The sequence below is a fragment of the Armigeres subalbatus genome, unplaced genomic scaffold (assembly GCF_024139115.2).
Source record: "Armigeres subalbatus isolate Guangzhou_Male unplaced genomic scaffold, GZ_Asu_2 Contig1234, whole genome shotgun sequence".
In the NCBI taxonomy this organism is placed as follows: Eukaryota; Metazoa; Arthropoda; class Insecta; order Diptera; family Culicidae; genus Armigeres; species Armigeres subalbatus.
Genome location: NW_026941995.1, coordinates 274075 through 293969, shown reverse-complemented (window position 1 = coordinate 293969; position 19895 = coordinate 274075). Strand labels below are relative to the sequence as shown.

Here is a 19895-nt window from a genome sequence, read left to right as displayed (position 1 = left end):
GCGCGTTTAAAGCTGAATTGGGACGACGATTCGATTCGCACCGAGAAGCATGCATGTGGAGCTTGTCCGACGCTGTTAAGGTCATGGTACCAACCGAAGGTTAGATCGTTCTTTTATATTAGAATTAAGTTCAACCAGAATAGGGTGACGTCACATTAGGGATTTTGAATTAATGAAATCATAGGCCTAAAGAAATTCCGTTACTGAATATACTCGGAAGATTGTACAATCCAATTTCTATTTGATTTACTGATTCGGTGACGAAACGCGATTCTCATTTGAGGTTTTCGATTACTCGGACGTCTGTACACTCCGCATGTTCTATCCTTGCCCTTTCATTGAAGGTTCGAATTCATGAATGAAGAATTTTTGTGAATTTTAACTAGTTTTGGGATCTTATTAATGATTTCACGTGTGTTTGAGCTTCTATCAACCGCCCTCAGAAAGGGTCTCAGTCGGGAAATATACATGCCTCAGTGGTCTCTCCTACCGGAGGGTGGCGCTTAAGCCACTTTGGTCGCAACGCTCAAGTCATTCGTTTCAAATGGCAGTGGATTTCGACGAAGATCAACGTTGCGGATGAAGCCACCAAATGGGGAAAAGGTCCGTCATGCAATGTGGATAGTCGCTGGTTTCAAGGTCCCGAATTTCTCTACGGCAGCAAAGCAGGTTGGTCAATGATTCCTGAAGAAGATACGGATGAAAGCGACAAGGAGCTGCGGGAGACATACGTCTTTAACCATCATATAAGACAACCGGTGATAGACACTTCAAGGTTTTCGCGATTTGAGAGGATGCTACGCTCGGTGGCATACGTTCACCATTTTGTGAATATCTTACGTGCTGCGAAAGACAGTAGATCGGCAGACATAGTTGGGGTGACGAGCGTAGAAATACAGATGGCAGAAAGAACGTTGTGGTTGGTTGCGCAGTCCGATGCCTTCCCGGAAGAGGTTGCGATCCTCAAACAGAACTTGGTGCGGAACAAGGATCATCAGAAGCAAATCGAAACATCTAGCCAGCTGGTACAGCAGTCACCGTTTGCTGATGAATACGGAGTGTTGCGGGTAGGCAGTAGAGCAGCAGAAGCACCAATACCCTACGATGCAAAGTATCCTATAATCTTGCCAAGAAACAATCGGATTACTGAGCTGTTGTTGGATTTCTACCATCGGAAATACGGCCATGCTTATGATGAAACCGTGGTCAACGAGGTGCGTCAGAAATTCCACGTGCCACGACTACGAGTGCAAGTTCGACTGGCAAGAAAACGCTCTATGTGGTGCCGCGTGTACAAGTCAACACCGGCGTATCCGAAAATGGGACCGCTCCCGGCGGAGCGACTGCAACCAGCTGTACGCGCATTTACGTATGTGGGCGTAGACATTTTTGGACCGTATTTAGTGAAAGTCGGAAGGAGTGCGGTGAAGCGATGGGTCTGCCTTTTCACCTGCCTTACGGTCAGAGCTATCCACCTTGAAGTTGTTGCCAGTTTATCAACCGATGCGTGCAAGAAGGCGATCAGAAGGTTCATCGCACGCCGAGTTTTCTCTGACAACGGCACGAATTTTGTAGGAGCGAGTCGGGAGCTTCAGGAGGAGATCGGCAGGATTCACACCGAGCTGGGTAGCACCTTTACCAACGCCCAAACGCAATGGCGGTTCAACCCACCGGCAGCACCCCACATGGGAGGCTGTTGGGAGAGGATGGTTCGCGCCGTGAAGTCTGCCCTAGGGAGCGTTCCTACTGTGCGGAAGTTGGACGATGAGTCGTTCGCTACGGTATTAGCTGAGGCGGAAAGTATGGTGAACTCCAGACCACTTACGTTTATCCCGCTGGAAACGTCCGACCATGAGTCACTGACCCCGAATCACTTCTTACTGCTGAGTTCGAATGGCGTGCGGGAACCTGAGAAGTTTCCGATGGATGCAGGAATGGCGTTGAGAAGCAGTTGGAACATGGTGAAACACACGCTAAACAACTTCTGGCGCCGCTGGGTGCTGGAATATCTACCAACTATAATACGTCGGACGAAGTGGTTTCGGGATGTGAAGTCGATCGAGGTAGGTGATCTTGTACTCGTAGTTGACGAAAATGTGAGGAACTGGTGGATACCTGGACGTGTGATCCAGGCTAGTCCTGGGAAAGATGGCGTTCCGCGTCGAGCGGATGTGATGACATCAGGAGGAGTTTTGAAGCGACCTGTTACGAAGTTGGCTGTGCTGGACGTTGCAGGGTCTGGTGACGCTATGCTGGAAGTCAAGGCGACACGGGGGGGAGGATGTTCGCCGCAACAGCCCCTCGTATTGAACAGCTCTAATGGTGATCGACGTGAGCCTCCATCCGTGGGCATGAGATCGCTTGACGGCGATAATGTGTCAAACTAGATGATTGGCAAAACGGAGGATCAACAACAAGACGGTGATAATTAAAAGTGAATCTGATTACACCTAAATTTTGGGTCGTTGATCATAGCTGGAAGAACTTCAACCGATACTATCACAACAACGTGGTTAGGACAGATCTCGACTATTGGAGAGTGCATTGCTTTTATCTAATAGATAGTGATTAGTCCCAAATCGGGGGAAGCCCATATGGCATAATGCTATTCGGCATGATTGGCGACTTAAATGTCTAAAAGCCATTTGGCATAACGATCTTCTTCTTCTTCTTATTGGCATTACATCCCCCACTGGGACATTGCCGCCTCGCTGCTTAGTGTTCATTCAGCACTTCCACAGTTATTAACCTCGAGGTTTCTAAGCCAAGTTGCCAATTTTGCATTCGTATTTCATAAGGCTAACACGATGATACTTTTATGCCCAGGGAAGTCGAGACAATTTCCAAACCGAAAATTGTCTAGACCGGCACCGGGAATCGAACCCAGCCACCCTCAGCATGGTCTTGCTTTATAGCCGCGTATCTTACCGCTAGCGTGAGGAGGGCCCCAAAGGCCAAAAGGTTGCAAATCCCGATTTTTTTTTAAACGCCGTTTTTTGGACCGCCCTTTTCTGAAAATGTTCACCCTAAGACCGAAACAAAAAAATACGGGTCTAATTATTTTCGGTGGAGATCATTCATACATATTTTGAGCAAAATCGGGGAACTTTTTTTTCGACTCTATTGTTTTTTCATGGAATCGCTGCAACTATTGTAAAAATTGCAACTATTCGGCCAAATGACTCTTCCGTACAAATGACATTCGACCAAACGGCAATCGGTCATATTACCCTAATGTTTAGGGCCTAAAACCATACTGAACGCTATGCCTGTAATTCATTTTTAGGAATACGAGAGGCTCAAGGTACTCCAAAACGTTCTGGAGTTAAGACCACGGTATTTATCAGATCAATCAAGACTTTTGCAAAGCCCTCATCGTCACCCAATCTGGTTCAATAAGCATTTACGCATCATGCAAAGCCTATTTTAGAATACGAGATGTTCATGGTACTCCTAAACGTTCTGGAGTTCCGCTAACGGTATCTACCGGATTATTCAAGGCTTTTACAATGTCCTCATCGGTTTATAATACTACCGATCCTCTATGAGTCGCCAATGAAAGGACTATTGACTCAAGGATACATTGAGATGTGAAATAGAAGTTCCTTGGAAAATTGTTCGAAAGAAGTAAAAGAGTAACCAAGAAAATAATTTTAGTACAGCGTATAGCAATTGTAGTTAGTCGATATCGAGTCGAAGAACATCGAATCATGGAGGGCCTATTGTAGCTTGGGAAATAATGAATGAAATCGTATCGACTAAATAAACCTGCTGGGATGTTTTGTGCTAAACAGATACATCGTTCAGGACTTTGTTGATCGGGTAGATCTTACGTTCTGAACTGCATGCCGTTTTGAAGAACCATAAAGGCCAGTAGTAGCTAGTAAAAGTGTTGAGTGAAATCCTATCGGCTCAATGGACCTGCTGAGATGTTTAGCATTGCACGGATACATCGTTCAGGACTTGGTTGATCAGGTAGATCGTATGTTTTGAACTCCAGGCCGTTTTGGAGAACAATCGCAAAGATTAGTTACTCGAAAGAGAATATGAACCAAAGTATACAGCTACTACTATAACATCTATCTTCATTTATTCAAAACTGTCACTTAGAGAAGATATAAAAAAAGTAAACAGATAATAGAAATCGGACGCAACTTTATTTTAGGTTATGTATAAGTTATTTAGATAAATCAAATCAATTTTGAATCAATTTAGATAAGCACCATTCATAAATGTCATGGGAGTATACATTTTGTAATAATTTTGGCCAGCGAATAACGCCAACGCGACGACGACGCCAAATAGTGACACAACCGTCGATTGCTCGCATATTAGCAAACAAAGAGAAAAAAATCCTCCGAAATTTGAGTCATGCGCGAAATAAGTTGCAAAAAAAAGTATCAAAAAGAAAAAAAAATCTCAATTGAATAAAGTTTTTTCGTAAGCTGTGGCAGCGGCGACGACGACGGCACGGCATTCGAGCCGATAACATTGACGCGACACCGCGCAGTTCGTTGCCAAAGTCGCACGCGGGTGGAATACGATAAAGCAAATTGGGTTTGTTTATTCGCGAAGCAATGCTCACATTAGGCATTTACGTAAATATGGGTGGCGGACGGCACAGCGACGAGCCAAACTACTCAGCGTAGCTGGAACTGATCGATAAGCTTATGCATTCTTTTGTGTACAAATGCATACAAATAATATTTATTGAGAAAATTTCACATTTAAGTGCGACTCGCATACAAAAAAAAAAACTAAATCCTGGATAAATTTTCTCACAGCATTAAATAAGGAAAACTTATATCATGAAATCCAATCAACCAATTGAAGATCAAACATATCCATGAATATAATTCAAATGTAAGAGAACCTTATCACCGGTTCCAGCAACATTGTCGGTTTGATATCGACCGAGCTGCTCTTCATCACAAACAGGAAGGATGACCTACTTCCGTTGGCGACCGACGACCATTATCCACATCATATCGTCTCTATCCCTATATTGCTATCATGCAAGCGACCAAACAAGTATAAAAAATCATCAGTCCTTTCTTGCTACCATGCATCACTCGGCTAGGTTTATAATCGGGAACACAGGGTCAGATTGATGTATTCCAGCTGTGGTATGGCTCTGCTATCTCTTCTTTTTCAGTGCTTTTCTCCCTCCATCGTTGCCTAAGCAAAGAAATGCTAAGCCACGAGCGCGAATGTATAGCTCCACTTCTACCTATATGTATACAGTTTATAATCTGCTCTTGAACTTACGTCCTCGAATACGCTCCCGACGTTAGCCGTGACGAGAAGAAACGGCAGCGAGCCCGGATTTTCCATCTTTCGCTGTGATGCTGCTGCCAAGTGCCAAGACGGCGACGATTACGACAACGGCTGAAGCACTTTTTCACACTTCACTCCACACACGATCAATGTCCAACGACCTGACCTGCCCTCCTCGTCGATGGCGGAGGTGAGGAGCACCGTCCTACAATTTCCTCCCCTTGGTACACCTGCTACCAAACAGTGATAATGCTCGTTCTACCCCTTTCTCGAAGCGCAGCGAGGATTCAGTAAAGCACTCTGAGACAAATTTGGCAATCCATGGCACTTATCTAGAAGCCTCACGTCCCAACTTCACACTGCCACCTTAAGTAGCGAGGAAACTAAAAGGCGTAAATTAAATTGAAATGATTATTGTTTACACTCTCTTCCACTACAATCTTCTGCTCTTTCTGCGAGACTCGAAACGCACTTTGTTTCATTCAAGAAGCGCTAGAAGCAAAACAACTTCAACCTCAACACCAACAGATCGGTGGCGGAGGACGCTTTCACTTTCATTTTTTTCTCTGCACTTGACTCTTTTTTCTCCTCTGCCCGAGTACCTATAATAGGTACAATAAACTGGATTTTCGCACTACCGCTCCACTGGATCCCGGACGTTCCGGATCGCAGCAAATTAATTTCTACGTCTGCAATCCCGATCTCGCCCCAATATGGAAATTTATCAAATTGTGAGAAGCCACAATGCTGCTAGATAGGGATTTTGATTCACACCAGCTCTTATTGAAAAACCACTGACCAGCCGAATAAATTTTCTAATTCACCGAGTCAGAAGAACCACCAACTTGAACCGAACGGGAAAAGCTGAAGCAGAAACAGCCAAAGGGCAAACTCACGGACCCGGATACGAATGATTTCACTGATCCTCTACGGATGCAATCGAAACGGGACACGAACGGCAACTGAACTCTGATGGAACCGAAGGAACTAGGCTTTCAGCGATCGTGTACGTACACGCACGTTTCACTCACACTTTTACTCGGTTTGTTTGCAACCACGAGCAGCTGTCACGGCAAAATCAAATGGGACTGTTTGCAACCACGAACCTGCGTTCGTGTTGGTGAGAAATGTCGGCGAGACCCTAACTGATGGATGGTTGAAAAAATTTGACATCGTTTTTTGATGCGGAACGCAGGGAAGAACGGCTGTCAAAATAACGAATCAACAGAATCAAAACAAAACGTGCGCGAAACAGAAAATTTAATGTGAATGAAACTGTGAACAAATATAGCGCAACAATTGGAGAGACCCAAAAGAGGTTTTGAAATCAAAAAGATGAAAAAATCAAAAGTTACGCAAAAAAGATCTGACCAGGGGGATTAAGCTTAATGTGCTATCATCCATACAAATAAATCAAATCTACAAATAAGTCAAGTTGGGGTGATAAAATAGAAAATGTGATAAAATCGTAAAAAAATATTTTTATTCTTTTAATTTGTTTCACACAGAGTGTATATGTAAATAAGACGCTGCTGAAAAGTATACTGTGCAAATAGATAGGACACGGAATGGTTACGGAATGAATCCGCTACTGAAATTCCGTGAGCAGTACGAAGCTGAAAAGTACAACGTAACGATCATAACGCCTGCTGTTTAAAGTAAATGGAGCTGTCACTTTTCCTTACGGAAAAGTATTCCGTACGGAAAAGTGACATTTCTCCCATACACGGTTAAATGACTTTACCCATTAATGGGTACTATTTTATTGTTGATATTATTCCCACCGTGAAAAATTCACCCACTTTCTTGAAAAAGCGCCACTACCCATTAAAATGGGTAGTGGCGCTTTTTTAAGAAAATGGGTGATTTTTTCACGATGGGAATAATATCAACAATAACATACCCAAGTAACCATGAAGCTATATATGCTTGTAAAAAACACAGCCCTTAAAGTTGACTTAAAGTGGAAAAGGGCAATTATAAGACCGAAATAATGGTTCATTACTTTGGCATGTTGAAATAAAGCACTAGTAATGCATCGCAGCATTCGTACTGCTGATTTAGAGTATCGTTGTCTGACAGCTGATAAATAAATGCAACAACACATTGTTAAAACAGATCTAATGCAATTAGCATTTAGCATGCCGATTTGTGATTGATATACGTGCAATATTGTAATGCTTGGTGTTACTTGGGTAGTACCCATTAATGGGTAAAGTGATCTAACCGTGTACTGTATTGACTGTCAAATTTACCGTGGTAATTTGATCAAATTTTCCGTAAACACATTGCGTAAGAAACTAAAATATCTTTTGTTACAATGCGTTACGCTTAAAAGTGTAGTTCAATACCAAATTTTCAAAACGAATTATCTGCTTTCGTAAACGAGGATTCAAACGTCGATTTGACGAGACTGATGGCACTCCCACGCAAACCAATAGCAACAACTGGTAGAAGAAGCCTTCATATCAGGAGGAGAAGGCGGAGCACTGAATCCCTACCCCGACATGTGCTGGTTCTAAAATGTAAACAACAGTGTGAATTCTCTACCATCTTTCATATCTCATCCATCATCCATCATCCATCGAGGCCATTTTTATGCACACTTTTGTTTTCGATATTTAATCAACATTAAACACTAAATCCTGTGGCATAATAACGATGTGGTATGCTTGAGATACCTGCTTGATTAAAGGGACTCGAAAAAGAATTTATTTGCAGTAACTAACCGAATATAAAAATGTTCGCATTAACGATTGCGCCCTAACACTGGTTCTAAGCTTTGATGCAGAGTACACGAGCTTTGTTCGCCAGTAACAGGCGTATGGGGTCCTTGCTTCATATACGTATTGATGGCGTGGGCACAGACAAACAGACAAATAACATTGAACATTCACTAATCAAATTCATTGTCGTACACACACACTAACGACTTCTGTTGTTTTCACTAAGTTGGGTAAATCAAGAACCAGATGGCGGCAGTGAGCAAACGTCAAACTCGAGTAAATCCGATGTGCGATTGGCCAACAATTTTTTTTTAAATTGACCAGTAAATCAGTAAACGATGAGAATTTCACAAGTGTTATGTCTGTTTGTCTGTGGTGTGGGTTTGTGTGGGACTGCCATCAGATTCGTCAAATCGACGTTTGAATCTTTGTTTACACTTACGGGGTGCAAAAAGCGCGGCGGTACCTTTCCTGAAGGGTACGCCGCGTGCAATTTTAAGAAAATCAGGCAATATCATTGAGCGCCTGCTTTGGCAAAAAAGTATTAGAAATATTATTAATATATATATATTATATATATATATATATATAATTATGCGCCGGTCATCGCATTAATGCTGAGTATTAAGGTCCAAAGTACGCCACGCGGTCACACCACCGTCCACGCCGTCCAACATGCAGCCCGGTTACCAAGCCACCGTCAGCAGAATCAGAACCGTCCAACTAGGTCGGCCAGGAAAAGCAGAGTAGGCAAGTTTAGGTTTTAAATAGGAATCAATCGACTCTTCGAGGGTCAGTATTAATCAATCAGTCTTTAGGATCGGTATTTTTTCGTATTAGTTATAAAAGTGAGTGCATGTAATGTAAAAGTAGCAAATAAAGTTCTTTTTTAGAATAAATCAGTGATAGACTTATAATTGGCGCAGCCGTCCGGAGTCGGCTGAGTGATAACTTCAGAGAACAGTGGAAAAGTCGCGATTAACAAACGCGATTAAAGTGATTCTGCCACAATAACTGTGAACCCAGTTATTTACGCATCCAAGACACACGGACGGAAACGTCGTCAAGGAGTTGAGGATCCCCCTGCGAGTTACACCTGGAGTACCAGCATCGTCAGCCCGGCCTACACAGGACACCACGACAGCAAAAACCGTAAGTAATTTTGTTTCTCCTTTTTCAATTGCGAGACGACACGTATTGCTCGCATACTATAAGCGAAGACCACATTATCAAGAAGACTGGCAACACAGCCTGAAATCGGGCGACACTGTTAGCAGCGCTGTCGGTGAGCCGAGGTGGTACTATGTATGTTTGTGTGAGTGAATTGACACTGTAACCTAAGTTACACGATCAATCAAAATACATTAAAACAACATTGAAATTATGCTAAAAAAACTCTCGAGAAGTACACTGAGATTAAACGTATTTCAATTTTATGAGATCAGCATAGCTTCAAGCCGAATAATATTCGGAATTTTGTCTTGAGCTGACGTTTAAAGTGCCGCACTCTATATCAATTTTCGTACGGACCTGTTAATTTCCTCCACATTTCGACTGAAGACTGTTTTCATGATTTGATTTGAAACAATTTACTCTCTAGATTTTTCTTAATTTTTATCATTACCTTGCCTAAAAACCCAAAAGTTCGAAAAGGTTCTGCTATCATAGACATAGTAGAAAATGAACTCTCCACTCAGAGACTGAGTGAAATTGTATTGCCGTATCTTTTTATCTCACGAAAATCTTACTAATTTTTCGTAAAAAGTGGAACTACTCAAATTTTGATTAGTTCCACTTTTTACGAAAAAATGAGAAAGATTTCCGTCACTTATTCTTTGAGTAATGTGAAACGGGCGTGTACAGAAATAGTACCAAATAGTTTTCTTGAAAATTCCTAACTTTGAGAAAACCCGCGTTAGATGTTTTTCGCCATACAAATTTCTGGCGCTTAACTCATGCTGGCTGTTTGCACATATACATTAGCGCCTGGCAGCTGCGAGTAGGAAACCAGTCATTGCTAATAATTCATTGAGAAAATTCAGATGATAGATAACAAAAATAGATGTTAATATATAGAAAATAAACGGCAAATATTGAGAATGTTATTTAATTCACTAGCCGTGATTATGCTACCTTGGAGCAAGCCAGAATTTTGACAGATTCAGTTTTTGATGTTTCTACCGTTCCAATAGGTTCAAATTCGTTTTTAAATTTCAACACTTTATTTTGTAGACAAACGGATAAGAACACAAAAAAGACCCCAAAGAAAAAAATTTAAAGCATATAAAACTAAGTAAACAGCCTCAATTTTGAACTTACACTCTGACTCTCTCTCTCTTGATTGGTGTACTTAGGAACTGCCCATGCGAGATTTTCATACAAATAATAATTTCGAATTAGTTCCTTGTGTTTTTTTCTAAATTGCCACGAAAAACTCTTTTTGTTTCAAACTCATTTTCACGAGGAATTTTTCTGCCTGTACAAAACTGAGCTGATTTGTGATTCCGTGTGGTTTGTTTTGTGAATTGACAGCTATATTCCATTGCAAATAATAAAGGTGCGGGGTTCATCGACGTTTGCTTGTGTTGGTAGATCTTCAGCAAAATAAACATAAAAGAGAAATTTTGTAACCCGGCGAACCAAGCGGCGAGGGTTCGTGGTGCCGGTTGACTAATAGCCAGAAGCTAGGCAATTAACTCAAGGGCATAATCGTGGATGGCCAATGTTGTTGTTGTTGTTGATTGGTACTGGCGATTTGCGAAAATAGTTAGTATACACGCTTCATGACAAATTTGTTGGCATATTGCGATCACAAGTATTGTATCTGTATTCGCGATGTCGACACAATTTAGAGTAGAATTCTACTTTTCCCTACTGTGGAAAATATTTCTTCTAAAAGTTATTTGTTGACAGTTAACTAACACTAGCAGACATCGACTTCCTCCGCACCTTTATTAGATGCCATTTACTTTTGTCAGCTAAGATCACTACCACACCGATAACAAGCTACCACTTCAACTCAGAAGAGGCTCTGTCGGCAATGAAGTTGACCGCTTGTATGGAAAAATGCCAGAGCTGCCAGTCTTCTTGATAAAGTGGTCTTCGCTATAAGATAGGTGCAGTGAGAAGTGTGTAGTTGAATTTAAGTGCACAAAATAACTTGCGTCCCTGCAAATTTCATTACAACTCTTTTGCGAGCTAACGCAGATCGTACGTACACTAGGTACAACGAGAAACGGGTAATTGATTTGAAACTTTGAATTTGCGGGTAGGGAAGCGAAACAACACCAATTTGGTGGGCCTCCATGAAGTGATACAACACTTTTAGTGTGCTTCGAAATCTTTTGTTAAAATCCCCAAAATAAGCCACAAGACTAAGTATTACGGCAAATTTAGATGCCAAAAGTCAAACAGTCTTTGAGTGCTTTGAAAGAGACAAGGCGCATGCTAAAATCTATTAAAGTGAGAATCACTGATAGCAGCACCGAGTCTGAGGCATCAAGTGAGGAAAGCGCGGAATTTTCGCATATTCCAGTTAACACCGTGCCAAACATTGAAAAGTTTTCCCTGGACGACACTGACACAGATATGGAACAGCTGTCCGCTCAGGTCAATAACATCGCTCAACTTCTCGAGTTAATGAGAAACACACAGCAGCAACAACAACAACAAATTGAAGCACTATCGCATGGCCAAGCGCAAGCGAGTGCAACCCAAAACCACATACAGCAACAAAGCGCTAACTCAGCAGTAAGCGTAGAGTCTCTGTATAAAATTCCTGACCCAATAAAATCATTACCTAAGTTTGATGGGAATAGGAAGCAATTGTCCGCTTGGTTAACCACCGCGGAAAACACACTGAACAGGTTTAAGAATCTGGTTAATCCTGATCAATTCGATATTTTCGTAACTGCGGTTGCGAATAAAATAGAAGGAAAAGCAAAGGATATCATTTGCCTTGGTGGAAATCCACAAACGTTTGAGGAAATTAGAGACATCCTAACAAGCGCTCTCGGCGCGGGCGGTCGCCAAGAGCTTACATATTACAAAAGCCAGTTGTGGTAAACGAAAATGACTGACAACAAGTCAGTTCATAAATACTATAATAGATGTAAAGAGATAGTCCAAAATATCAAGTCCCTTGCTAAACAGAAGCGTAAATACCAAGATAACTGGGATGCTATCAACTCTTTTATCGAAGAGGATGCATTAGCAGCATTCCTTGCCGGTCTAAAGAGCCTTATTTCGGGTACGCTCAAGCAGCTGGACCCGAAGACATGGAAGCAGCCTATGCTTTCGTGTGTAAGTTCAGAAGCAAAATTGAAACAGCTTCTAACCGAGATAATTTTAAAAAACCGAGCAGCTTTGACCCCAAAGAAGATAAATTCCGTAACAACAAATATCCAAACACAACTAAGCAGCAATTTTCAAAAGATGATAGGATAAGGACACATCCAGAGCCAATAAGTAGCGACCCGCAACCCATGGAAACAGGGTCTATTAAATCCAGATTAACATTAAACAAAAGACAAATTAATAACAATGAAGTGTCCGAAGATGAAAAATCTTCAGATTCTGAAAGGGAAGATGAGGATATTGATTTAAATTTTTGCTTGGCAACAAAAGCGAACACTCAAACTTAAATTACCTTCCCTTCATTACCACCTTAAATGGAAATCGAAATATTAGGCTATTAATTGACACAGGTGCAAATAAGAATGTCATACGCCCTGGAATCTTAACAAACGTGAAATCTATCAGAAAACAGAAATCAAGAACATTTCCGGGAACCATATTATAAATCAGAAAGGAAGGGCAAGTCTGCTAGGACCAAATGTTCCACTTCAAACATACTATGAACTTGAATTTCACAATTTTTTGATGGGATAATTGGATCCCAATTCCTTGCGAAAATAGAGCAAAAATAGATTATGAACGTGAAGAAATTAAATTTTCCAATATCACCATTCCTTTCGAAAAATATTTTCCAGCAAAAAGCTCCATTCCTACCAAATTGAGCTAGACACTACAACAGATGGCGATTGGTTAGTACCATCTTTTCAGAAATTATGCAACACCGCCGTCATTGAACCAGGTCTTTACAGATCTCGAAACAAAAAGACGACTGTGAAAATTCTTACCAATAAAAGAGTGCCACCTTGCCTCAAAGCTAAACTTGAAATTAGAGTAAATAATTTTGAAACAGTAACACCTATACCGATTAATGGAGAAACTGAATTAGATGAAACTGCTATTTCTAATTTCATTAGAATGGATCATTTGTCGAAAATGGAAAACAAGAATTAATTAAAACTGTTTTGAGAAACCAAGCTGTGTTATTGAAGGCTGATGAGAAACTTACGGCAACAACTGCCATAAAACATCAGATACATACTAGCGATGAAAAACCAACGTATACAAAATCATATCGATATCCGCATCATTTTAAAAGGGATGTTGAGGAACAGATAAGCGAGATGTTACGCAACGGGATAATTAGCCACTCTACCAGCCCATACTCATCTCCAATATGGGTAGTTCCTAAAAAATTGGATGCATCAGGAAAACGGAAAGTAAGGTAGTCATCGATTATCGTAAACTGAACGATAAAACAATTGACGATAAATTCCCAATTCCACAGATAGAGGATATCTTAGACAGCCTTGGGAAGTCCGTATACTTCACAACGCTCGACCTCAAATCAGGCTTCCATCAAATTGAAATGGATCCCTCACACAAGGCTAAGACAGCCTTTTCTACAGACCAAGGCCACTTTGAATTTACAAGGATGCCTTTTGGCTTAAAAAATGCACCTGCCACCTTCCAGCGTGCTATGAATAACATTTTGCATGATTTCATCGGTGCAATATGTTACGTGTATCTAGACGATATCATTATCGTAGGATACAACCTCAAAAATCACATAGAAAATGTTAATAAAATTTTGAAGCGACTCTCCGAATTCAATCTGAAAATTCAGCTCGATAAATGCGAGTTTTGAAAAGAGAGACTGAGTTTTGGGGCACGTTATCACACCTGATGGTGTAAAACCAGATCCTAGTAAAATTACGAAGATTCTGGATTGGAAGATTCTACGACGCAAAAAAGAAATAAAACAATTCTTAGGTCTAACTGGGTATTACAGGCGTTTTATAAGAGATTATGCTAAATTGGCTAAGCCTCTTACAAAATATTTAAAGAAAGAGCAGAATGTTAATACTAAAGATGAAGATTATAAAATGGGTTTGAAAAGCTGAAACTGATACTAACTTCCGATCAAATACTAGCTTACCCGGACTTTAATATTCCTTTCATATTGACGACAGATGCTAGTAACTACGCGCTAGGAGCAGTACTGTCTCAAATACAAGATAATATCGAACGACCAATAGCTTTTGGTAGTAGGACTTTGCATAAAGCCGAAATAAACTATTCGACTACCGAAAAAGAGGCCCTTGCAATTATATGGGCAGTTGATAAATTTCGTAATTATCTACATGGTAACAAATTTACCTTAATAACTGACCATAAACCATTGACTTTTATTAAAAATTCTACAAAAAATTGCAAAATTTTGAGATGGCGCCTTGACTTGGAGAACTTTGATTACGATGTCAAATATCGCCAAGGCAAACAAACGTTGTAGCTGATGCTCTCAGCAGGAAAACAGAAGATTCACCGGAACTAAATACTAATAGTACTTTTCTATTTTCAGATAATACACGACCGAAGAATTACAAGACAGAAAATAAACCAACCAAGAGGAAAAACATACCATGAACATAAATAATAATGAAAATTCATTTGTTTCAGACACCACCAGTAATCCAGGAGAACAAACCATTTCGGAAAGCTCATCACCCGCAGAAGAATTAGACATTGACACTGACTCACAAACGGTACATTCCGCAGACACTTCCGATGACTATTTTATACACTGTGTCGAACGTCCCTTAAATTACTACAAAAACCAAATCATTTTCAAAATATCCCGACTAAACACGGACATTACAGAAACACCATTTACACATTTTCATAGGACAATTATTTGCAGAGATAGATACGACGAGGACATTATTAAAGACGTTCTTTGAAATACCATAATAACCGACAAACAGCAATTATGGCACCAGAACACATTATCCCAATCATACAAGAAGTCTATAAAACACATTTTAACCAAAAGGGACACTTTGTTTTGACCCAGTTGCAAGTTGAAGACGTAGCTAACGAACAAAGACAAGACATAATCATCAACAAGGAACATAACCGAGCTCATCGTGGAGTTACGGAAGTCGACAACCAGTTGAAGCGTAGCTATTTCTTTCCTAGGATGACATCAAAAATTAAAATGGTGACCCAAACATGTAGAATGTGCAACATGCACAAATACGAGAGGAAACCGTATAATATTAAACTTTCACCAAGACCAACAACGGACAAACCTTTTGACCGGGTCCATATGGACATTTTTCAGATAAACCGACATAACTTTCTATCATTAGTCGACTCCTTTTCAAAACATGCCCAGATGATCTTTATGGAAACTAAAAATTTAACAGACGTCAAAACTGCTCTCGCAGACTATTTCGGAATTTATGGTACACCAAGGAAGATCATTACGGACCATGAAACGACGTTTATGTCATTACAACTAAAAATTACTTAGACGCTCTGAATATCGAGTTAGCTTATGCATCTTGCTCTGAATCTAATGGCCAAGTCGAAAAACCCACTCGACTATAATAGAAATTATAAACACAAATAAGTATAAATTCCCAGATATAGACACTACCGCGCTAGTAAAGTTAGCAATTTCTCTTTACAATTCTTCCATTCATTCAGCAACGAAATTCACCCCCAATGAAGTCATCTTTAATAACAACAATTTACTTGACCCGAATCAGATAGAAGATAATTCTCAAAAAGTATACGTTAAAGTTAAAGCAAACATCGAAAAAGCTAGATCAAATCAAGAAAATCAGAACAATAACAAAGAGAACCCGCCTCATTTAGAAAACCAGCAGGAAGTATTTTTGATACCCAACATCAGGAAAAAACTAGACCCTAGGGCTAAACCGACTAACGCAAATGCTATTACTGACAAGACATTTAAGAATAACAAGGCCATTAAAAAGACACAAAAACAAGATAAAAGATGTAGAAAATCCTAAATTACATACTAATGAAATCTTATAATTTTTCTTATATTTTCAGATGCACTCACTGACAATATCATTTTTTATTTTAATACTTTCAACAACAGCTAAGTTAGAATCTCTAGAAATCAAAAATTTGATGAACGATCCGATCCTATTGCTGAAGTTAAATGATTGCAAATTACAAACAGGATTTATTAAAATCATTCATCCGATAAATATTACAAACTTAGAGAACAATGTTTATTTATTTTCCAAAATAGCTAGGCAGATAAATAGGGAAATTCCAATATCAAATCTTATTTTTCAAAAAGTAGGGAACTTGTTAATAACCTGTACCAACTTAAACCGATGAAATCTAGGAGACCCAAGAGATGGGACGCATTAGGAGTCGCTTGAAATGGATCGCTGGCTCCCCGACGCCGAAGACCTGAGAATAATCAACACTACGTTCGAGGACCTTTTATCCCAAAATAATCAACAAATAAGAATCAACAACGTACTCAACACCAAAATCGACACAATAATGACGACTGTCAATAGGCTTATTGACCAACAATCAACAGAAAATAAAATCCTTTTAGAAGAAATGGATGCCATAACACTACTTCTTTACATGGATACAACGAACAAAATCCTGGAAGATTTGGAAGACACAATTCTCGGATCAATCTCGCCAACAGTAAGTATCTCTCACTTAATGAAATTCTGACTATGGAAACTTTACTTAATGAACAAGGGATAAACACAAATTTTCCCGAGGAAGCCCTCCACTACGCTAAACCCAAAGTAGCAATCAAAGGTGATCTTCTACTGTATATCTTGCAAATTCCTAAAGTCACAGGAAATTGCGAAATTATTAGGATTATACCCTTAACAGTTCATGACTATGTCATAACACAACTCCCTCCACACGTCATACGGAGTGGAAACGATGTTTTTAGTACCACAAACCCAGAGAGCTTTATCCAGCAAAAGTACATTCCTTGAACCACTAAGGAATAATTGCTCGCTTCATATAATCCTTGGAATAGAAAGCCATTGTGAAGCGAAATTCGATGACACAACAAAAGTCACGCTAATAGCCAACAACAAGGTCCTGATTAACAACGCTAAAATTCACATTTGAAATCAAATTGCGGACCACATAATCGAAAACTTCAAGGAAATTTCGTCTTAACATTTTACAATTGCAGTATTCAGGTTGACGATCACGTTTTCACTTCAGAAGAGTTGATAAGCAAAACAAGAGAAATTCAAGGAGCATTTCCAAATCTTGCGATAAATTGGAACATCGCACAACGACACGAGATACCCGTCATCCATAATCAAACCATGCAAAATAGAAACCAATTGGAGCACGTCAAACTGAAGCAGTACGAGCACAAAAACTTATTGTTGGCCGCTTTTGGAGGATTGTCAACGACAATGGTAATTTTAATTGTCATAGCAATAATCTGGATTTAATAGAAAGAGAACGGTCATCAAAATTGGAATTCAAAAGGACACCCCATCCCAGGAGGAATGAAAAGAAGTTCGAGGACGCCCTTCGATCTACCCCCGGAGGAATTATGCGCCGGTCATCGCATTAATGCTGAGTATTAAGGTCCAAAGTACGCCACGCGGTCACACCACCGTCCACGCCGTCCAACATGCAGCCCGGTTACCAAGCCACCGTCAGCAGAATCAGAACCGTCCAACTAGGTCGGCCAGGAAAAGCAGAGTAGGCAAGTTTAGGTTTTAAATAGGAATCAATCGACTCTTCGAGGGTCAGTATTAATCAATCAGTCTTTAGGATCGGTATTTTTTCGTATTAGTTATAAAAGTGAGTGCATGTAATGTAAAAGTAGCAAATAAAGTTCTTTTTTTTAGAATAAATCAGTGATAGACTTATAATTATATATATATATATATATATATATATATATATATATATATATATATATATTATATTATTAATATAATATATATAATAAATAACATTATTTTTTTTTACGTGTACGAAACCTGATAAGTCGTTTTGAAAATTTGGTATTGAGTTCAGCGTTACGAATGCAGCGATGCATTACTCGAGGCATTACTTATGTGACGGCGATTATCACCATACCCATCTCGATATAAGAAAAGAACCATAGGGCATATACGAATAGCTACCGACAGGCCGAGAAATGTCATGGGAAGTTCATGTCACTGTAATGTCATGTATCGATATCATCAAAAGTGCAAGTAATACGGTAGCTCAATCAGTAAAAGCTAATTATCTACAATTAATCCTAAATCTAAAACTAAATATTGAATAAGTAAGAGAATTTGTGGAATAAATAAAGCTAATAGTAAGTAGAATATTATGAACTAAAAATATGTTGCTAATTTATGTATTTACATCTAGTTATCTACCTACTTAATCTCGAGCTTAATCTAAAGTTGATAAAACTAAGGGAAATTAGAAAGGAGAAGACTGATAAAATTGTAAGTACACTATGCGAATTGTAAAACTAAAATAACAGACGAATTGAAATTATAATAAATTTGCAGCTAAAGCTGTTCCCATCCAACCTCGAGTTTCGTGGGACGCTAAAAGAAATCATCTTCATAACATCCTTTAGAATTTTATCATCAAAACGCGATGGCGGATAATGGGAATGATTCGCAGGTGCCACGTAATTGTGCTTCATGCTCGAGGCCCGACGAACACGATGATATGGTGGCATGTGATGCTTGTCATAATTGGCATCATTATTCATGCGTTCAAGTCGATGCCATGGTCCAAGATCAAGCCTGGAAATGTGCATCCTGTGAACTCCCTACAGATTCAGTCTCAATGCGAAATACCTCCGAAACTGGAGTAAAGGAGGTGAGTAAAAAGGGTGCGAAACCCAAAACACCGGGAGTGCAATTGGAGACACTAGTTGTGCCGCCCAAGAAGTCAGGATCGAGATTGTCTGCCGGCAGCCGGAAGTCGAAGAAAGTGACCGGTGAACAAAGCACTACGTCAAGCGCCCGGATGCGACTGGAAGCGGAACTAAAGGCTGTGGAAGAACAGCAGCGGATCAGAGAAGAAGAGTTGGCAGCGGAGAAAGAGCTTCAGGACCTCGAGCGGAAACTGGAGGAGGAACTACAAGAGAAGGAGCTAATGATTGAAGCGAAACGAGTTGCTGAAGCAAAAGCCAATTTGAAGAAGAAGATGTCTGATGAGCGGGAGTTCCGGATGAAGCAAATGGCAATCAGGGAGACAATCAGAGGAAGAGAAAGCGAAGCTGATTCGGCAGGTTTCATAATATGGAAGAAGTAGCGGAAATCTGGACGGCAGTTGCATTCAATCAAACAGTAAGATGGAGTTTTTTTTTAGAAGTCGACGCTGCAGACAGCGTGGCCAATGAAAAGGATAACGCCAGCAGTCGAACCTAGCTGTAGTGAAAAGCAAGTTTTCGTAGAAAACACTAACCGTCAAACACCTGTTAAAATTAGGGCCGATAGGAGTTTAGATCTTCCCCCTCTAACACTGCCAAATAAAGTTATCTCCTCTACCAAACTTCTATTTACCCAACCGCTTGTTAGTCAGGAGCATGTAGTTCAGCAAGCTCACGCGAATGCTTTCGACAATCGACATTTCGTTGATGAGTTTGACCTATTGAATGTGGGAGAAGCTTTGGTTAACCGTGCCAATTCTGCCGGTCAAAACCAAAGGCTAGCGGGAAGTGTCGGTCGTAATGGTGCTTGGGAAAATCGTGAT

The 19895-nt window shown here is 40.1% G+C and overlaps 2 protein-coding genes across 2 annotated transcripts; both read left to right on the top strand.

Annotated features, from left to right (window-relative positions):
• The first annotated feature begins 677 nt into the window (after window positions 1-677).
• LOC134202472 (uncharacterized) lies at window positions 678-2387 on the top strand. Its single transcript, XM_062677458.1, has one exon. The coding sequence runs from the start codon at window positions 678-680 to the stop codon at window positions 2385-2387; it is 1710 nt and encodes a 569-aa protein (XP_062533442.1).
• Window positions 2388-18333: 15946 nt separating this feature from the next.
• On the top strand, window positions 18334-19454 carry LOC134202471 (GRB10-interacting GYF protein 2-like). Its single transcript, XM_062677457.1, has 2 exons — window positions 18334-18631; window positions 18698-19454. The coding sequence occupies exon 2, from the start codon at window positions 18789-18791 to the stop codon at window positions 19452-19454; it is 666 nt and encodes a 221-aa protein (XP_062533441.1). The 5' UTR covers window positions 18334-18631; window positions 18698-18788.
• Window positions 19455-19895: the final 441 nt, after the last annotated feature.

Excerpts from the sequence above, each read along its gene's own strand:
- LOC134202472 (XM_062677458.1), top strand. The coding sequence starts at position 678 with ATGATTCCTGAAGAAGATACGGATGAAAGCGACAAGGAGCTGCGGGAG.
- LOC134202471 (XM_062677457.1), top strand. The coding sequence starts at position 18,789 with ATGGCGGATAATGGGAATGATTCGCAGGTGCCACGTAATTGTGCTTCA.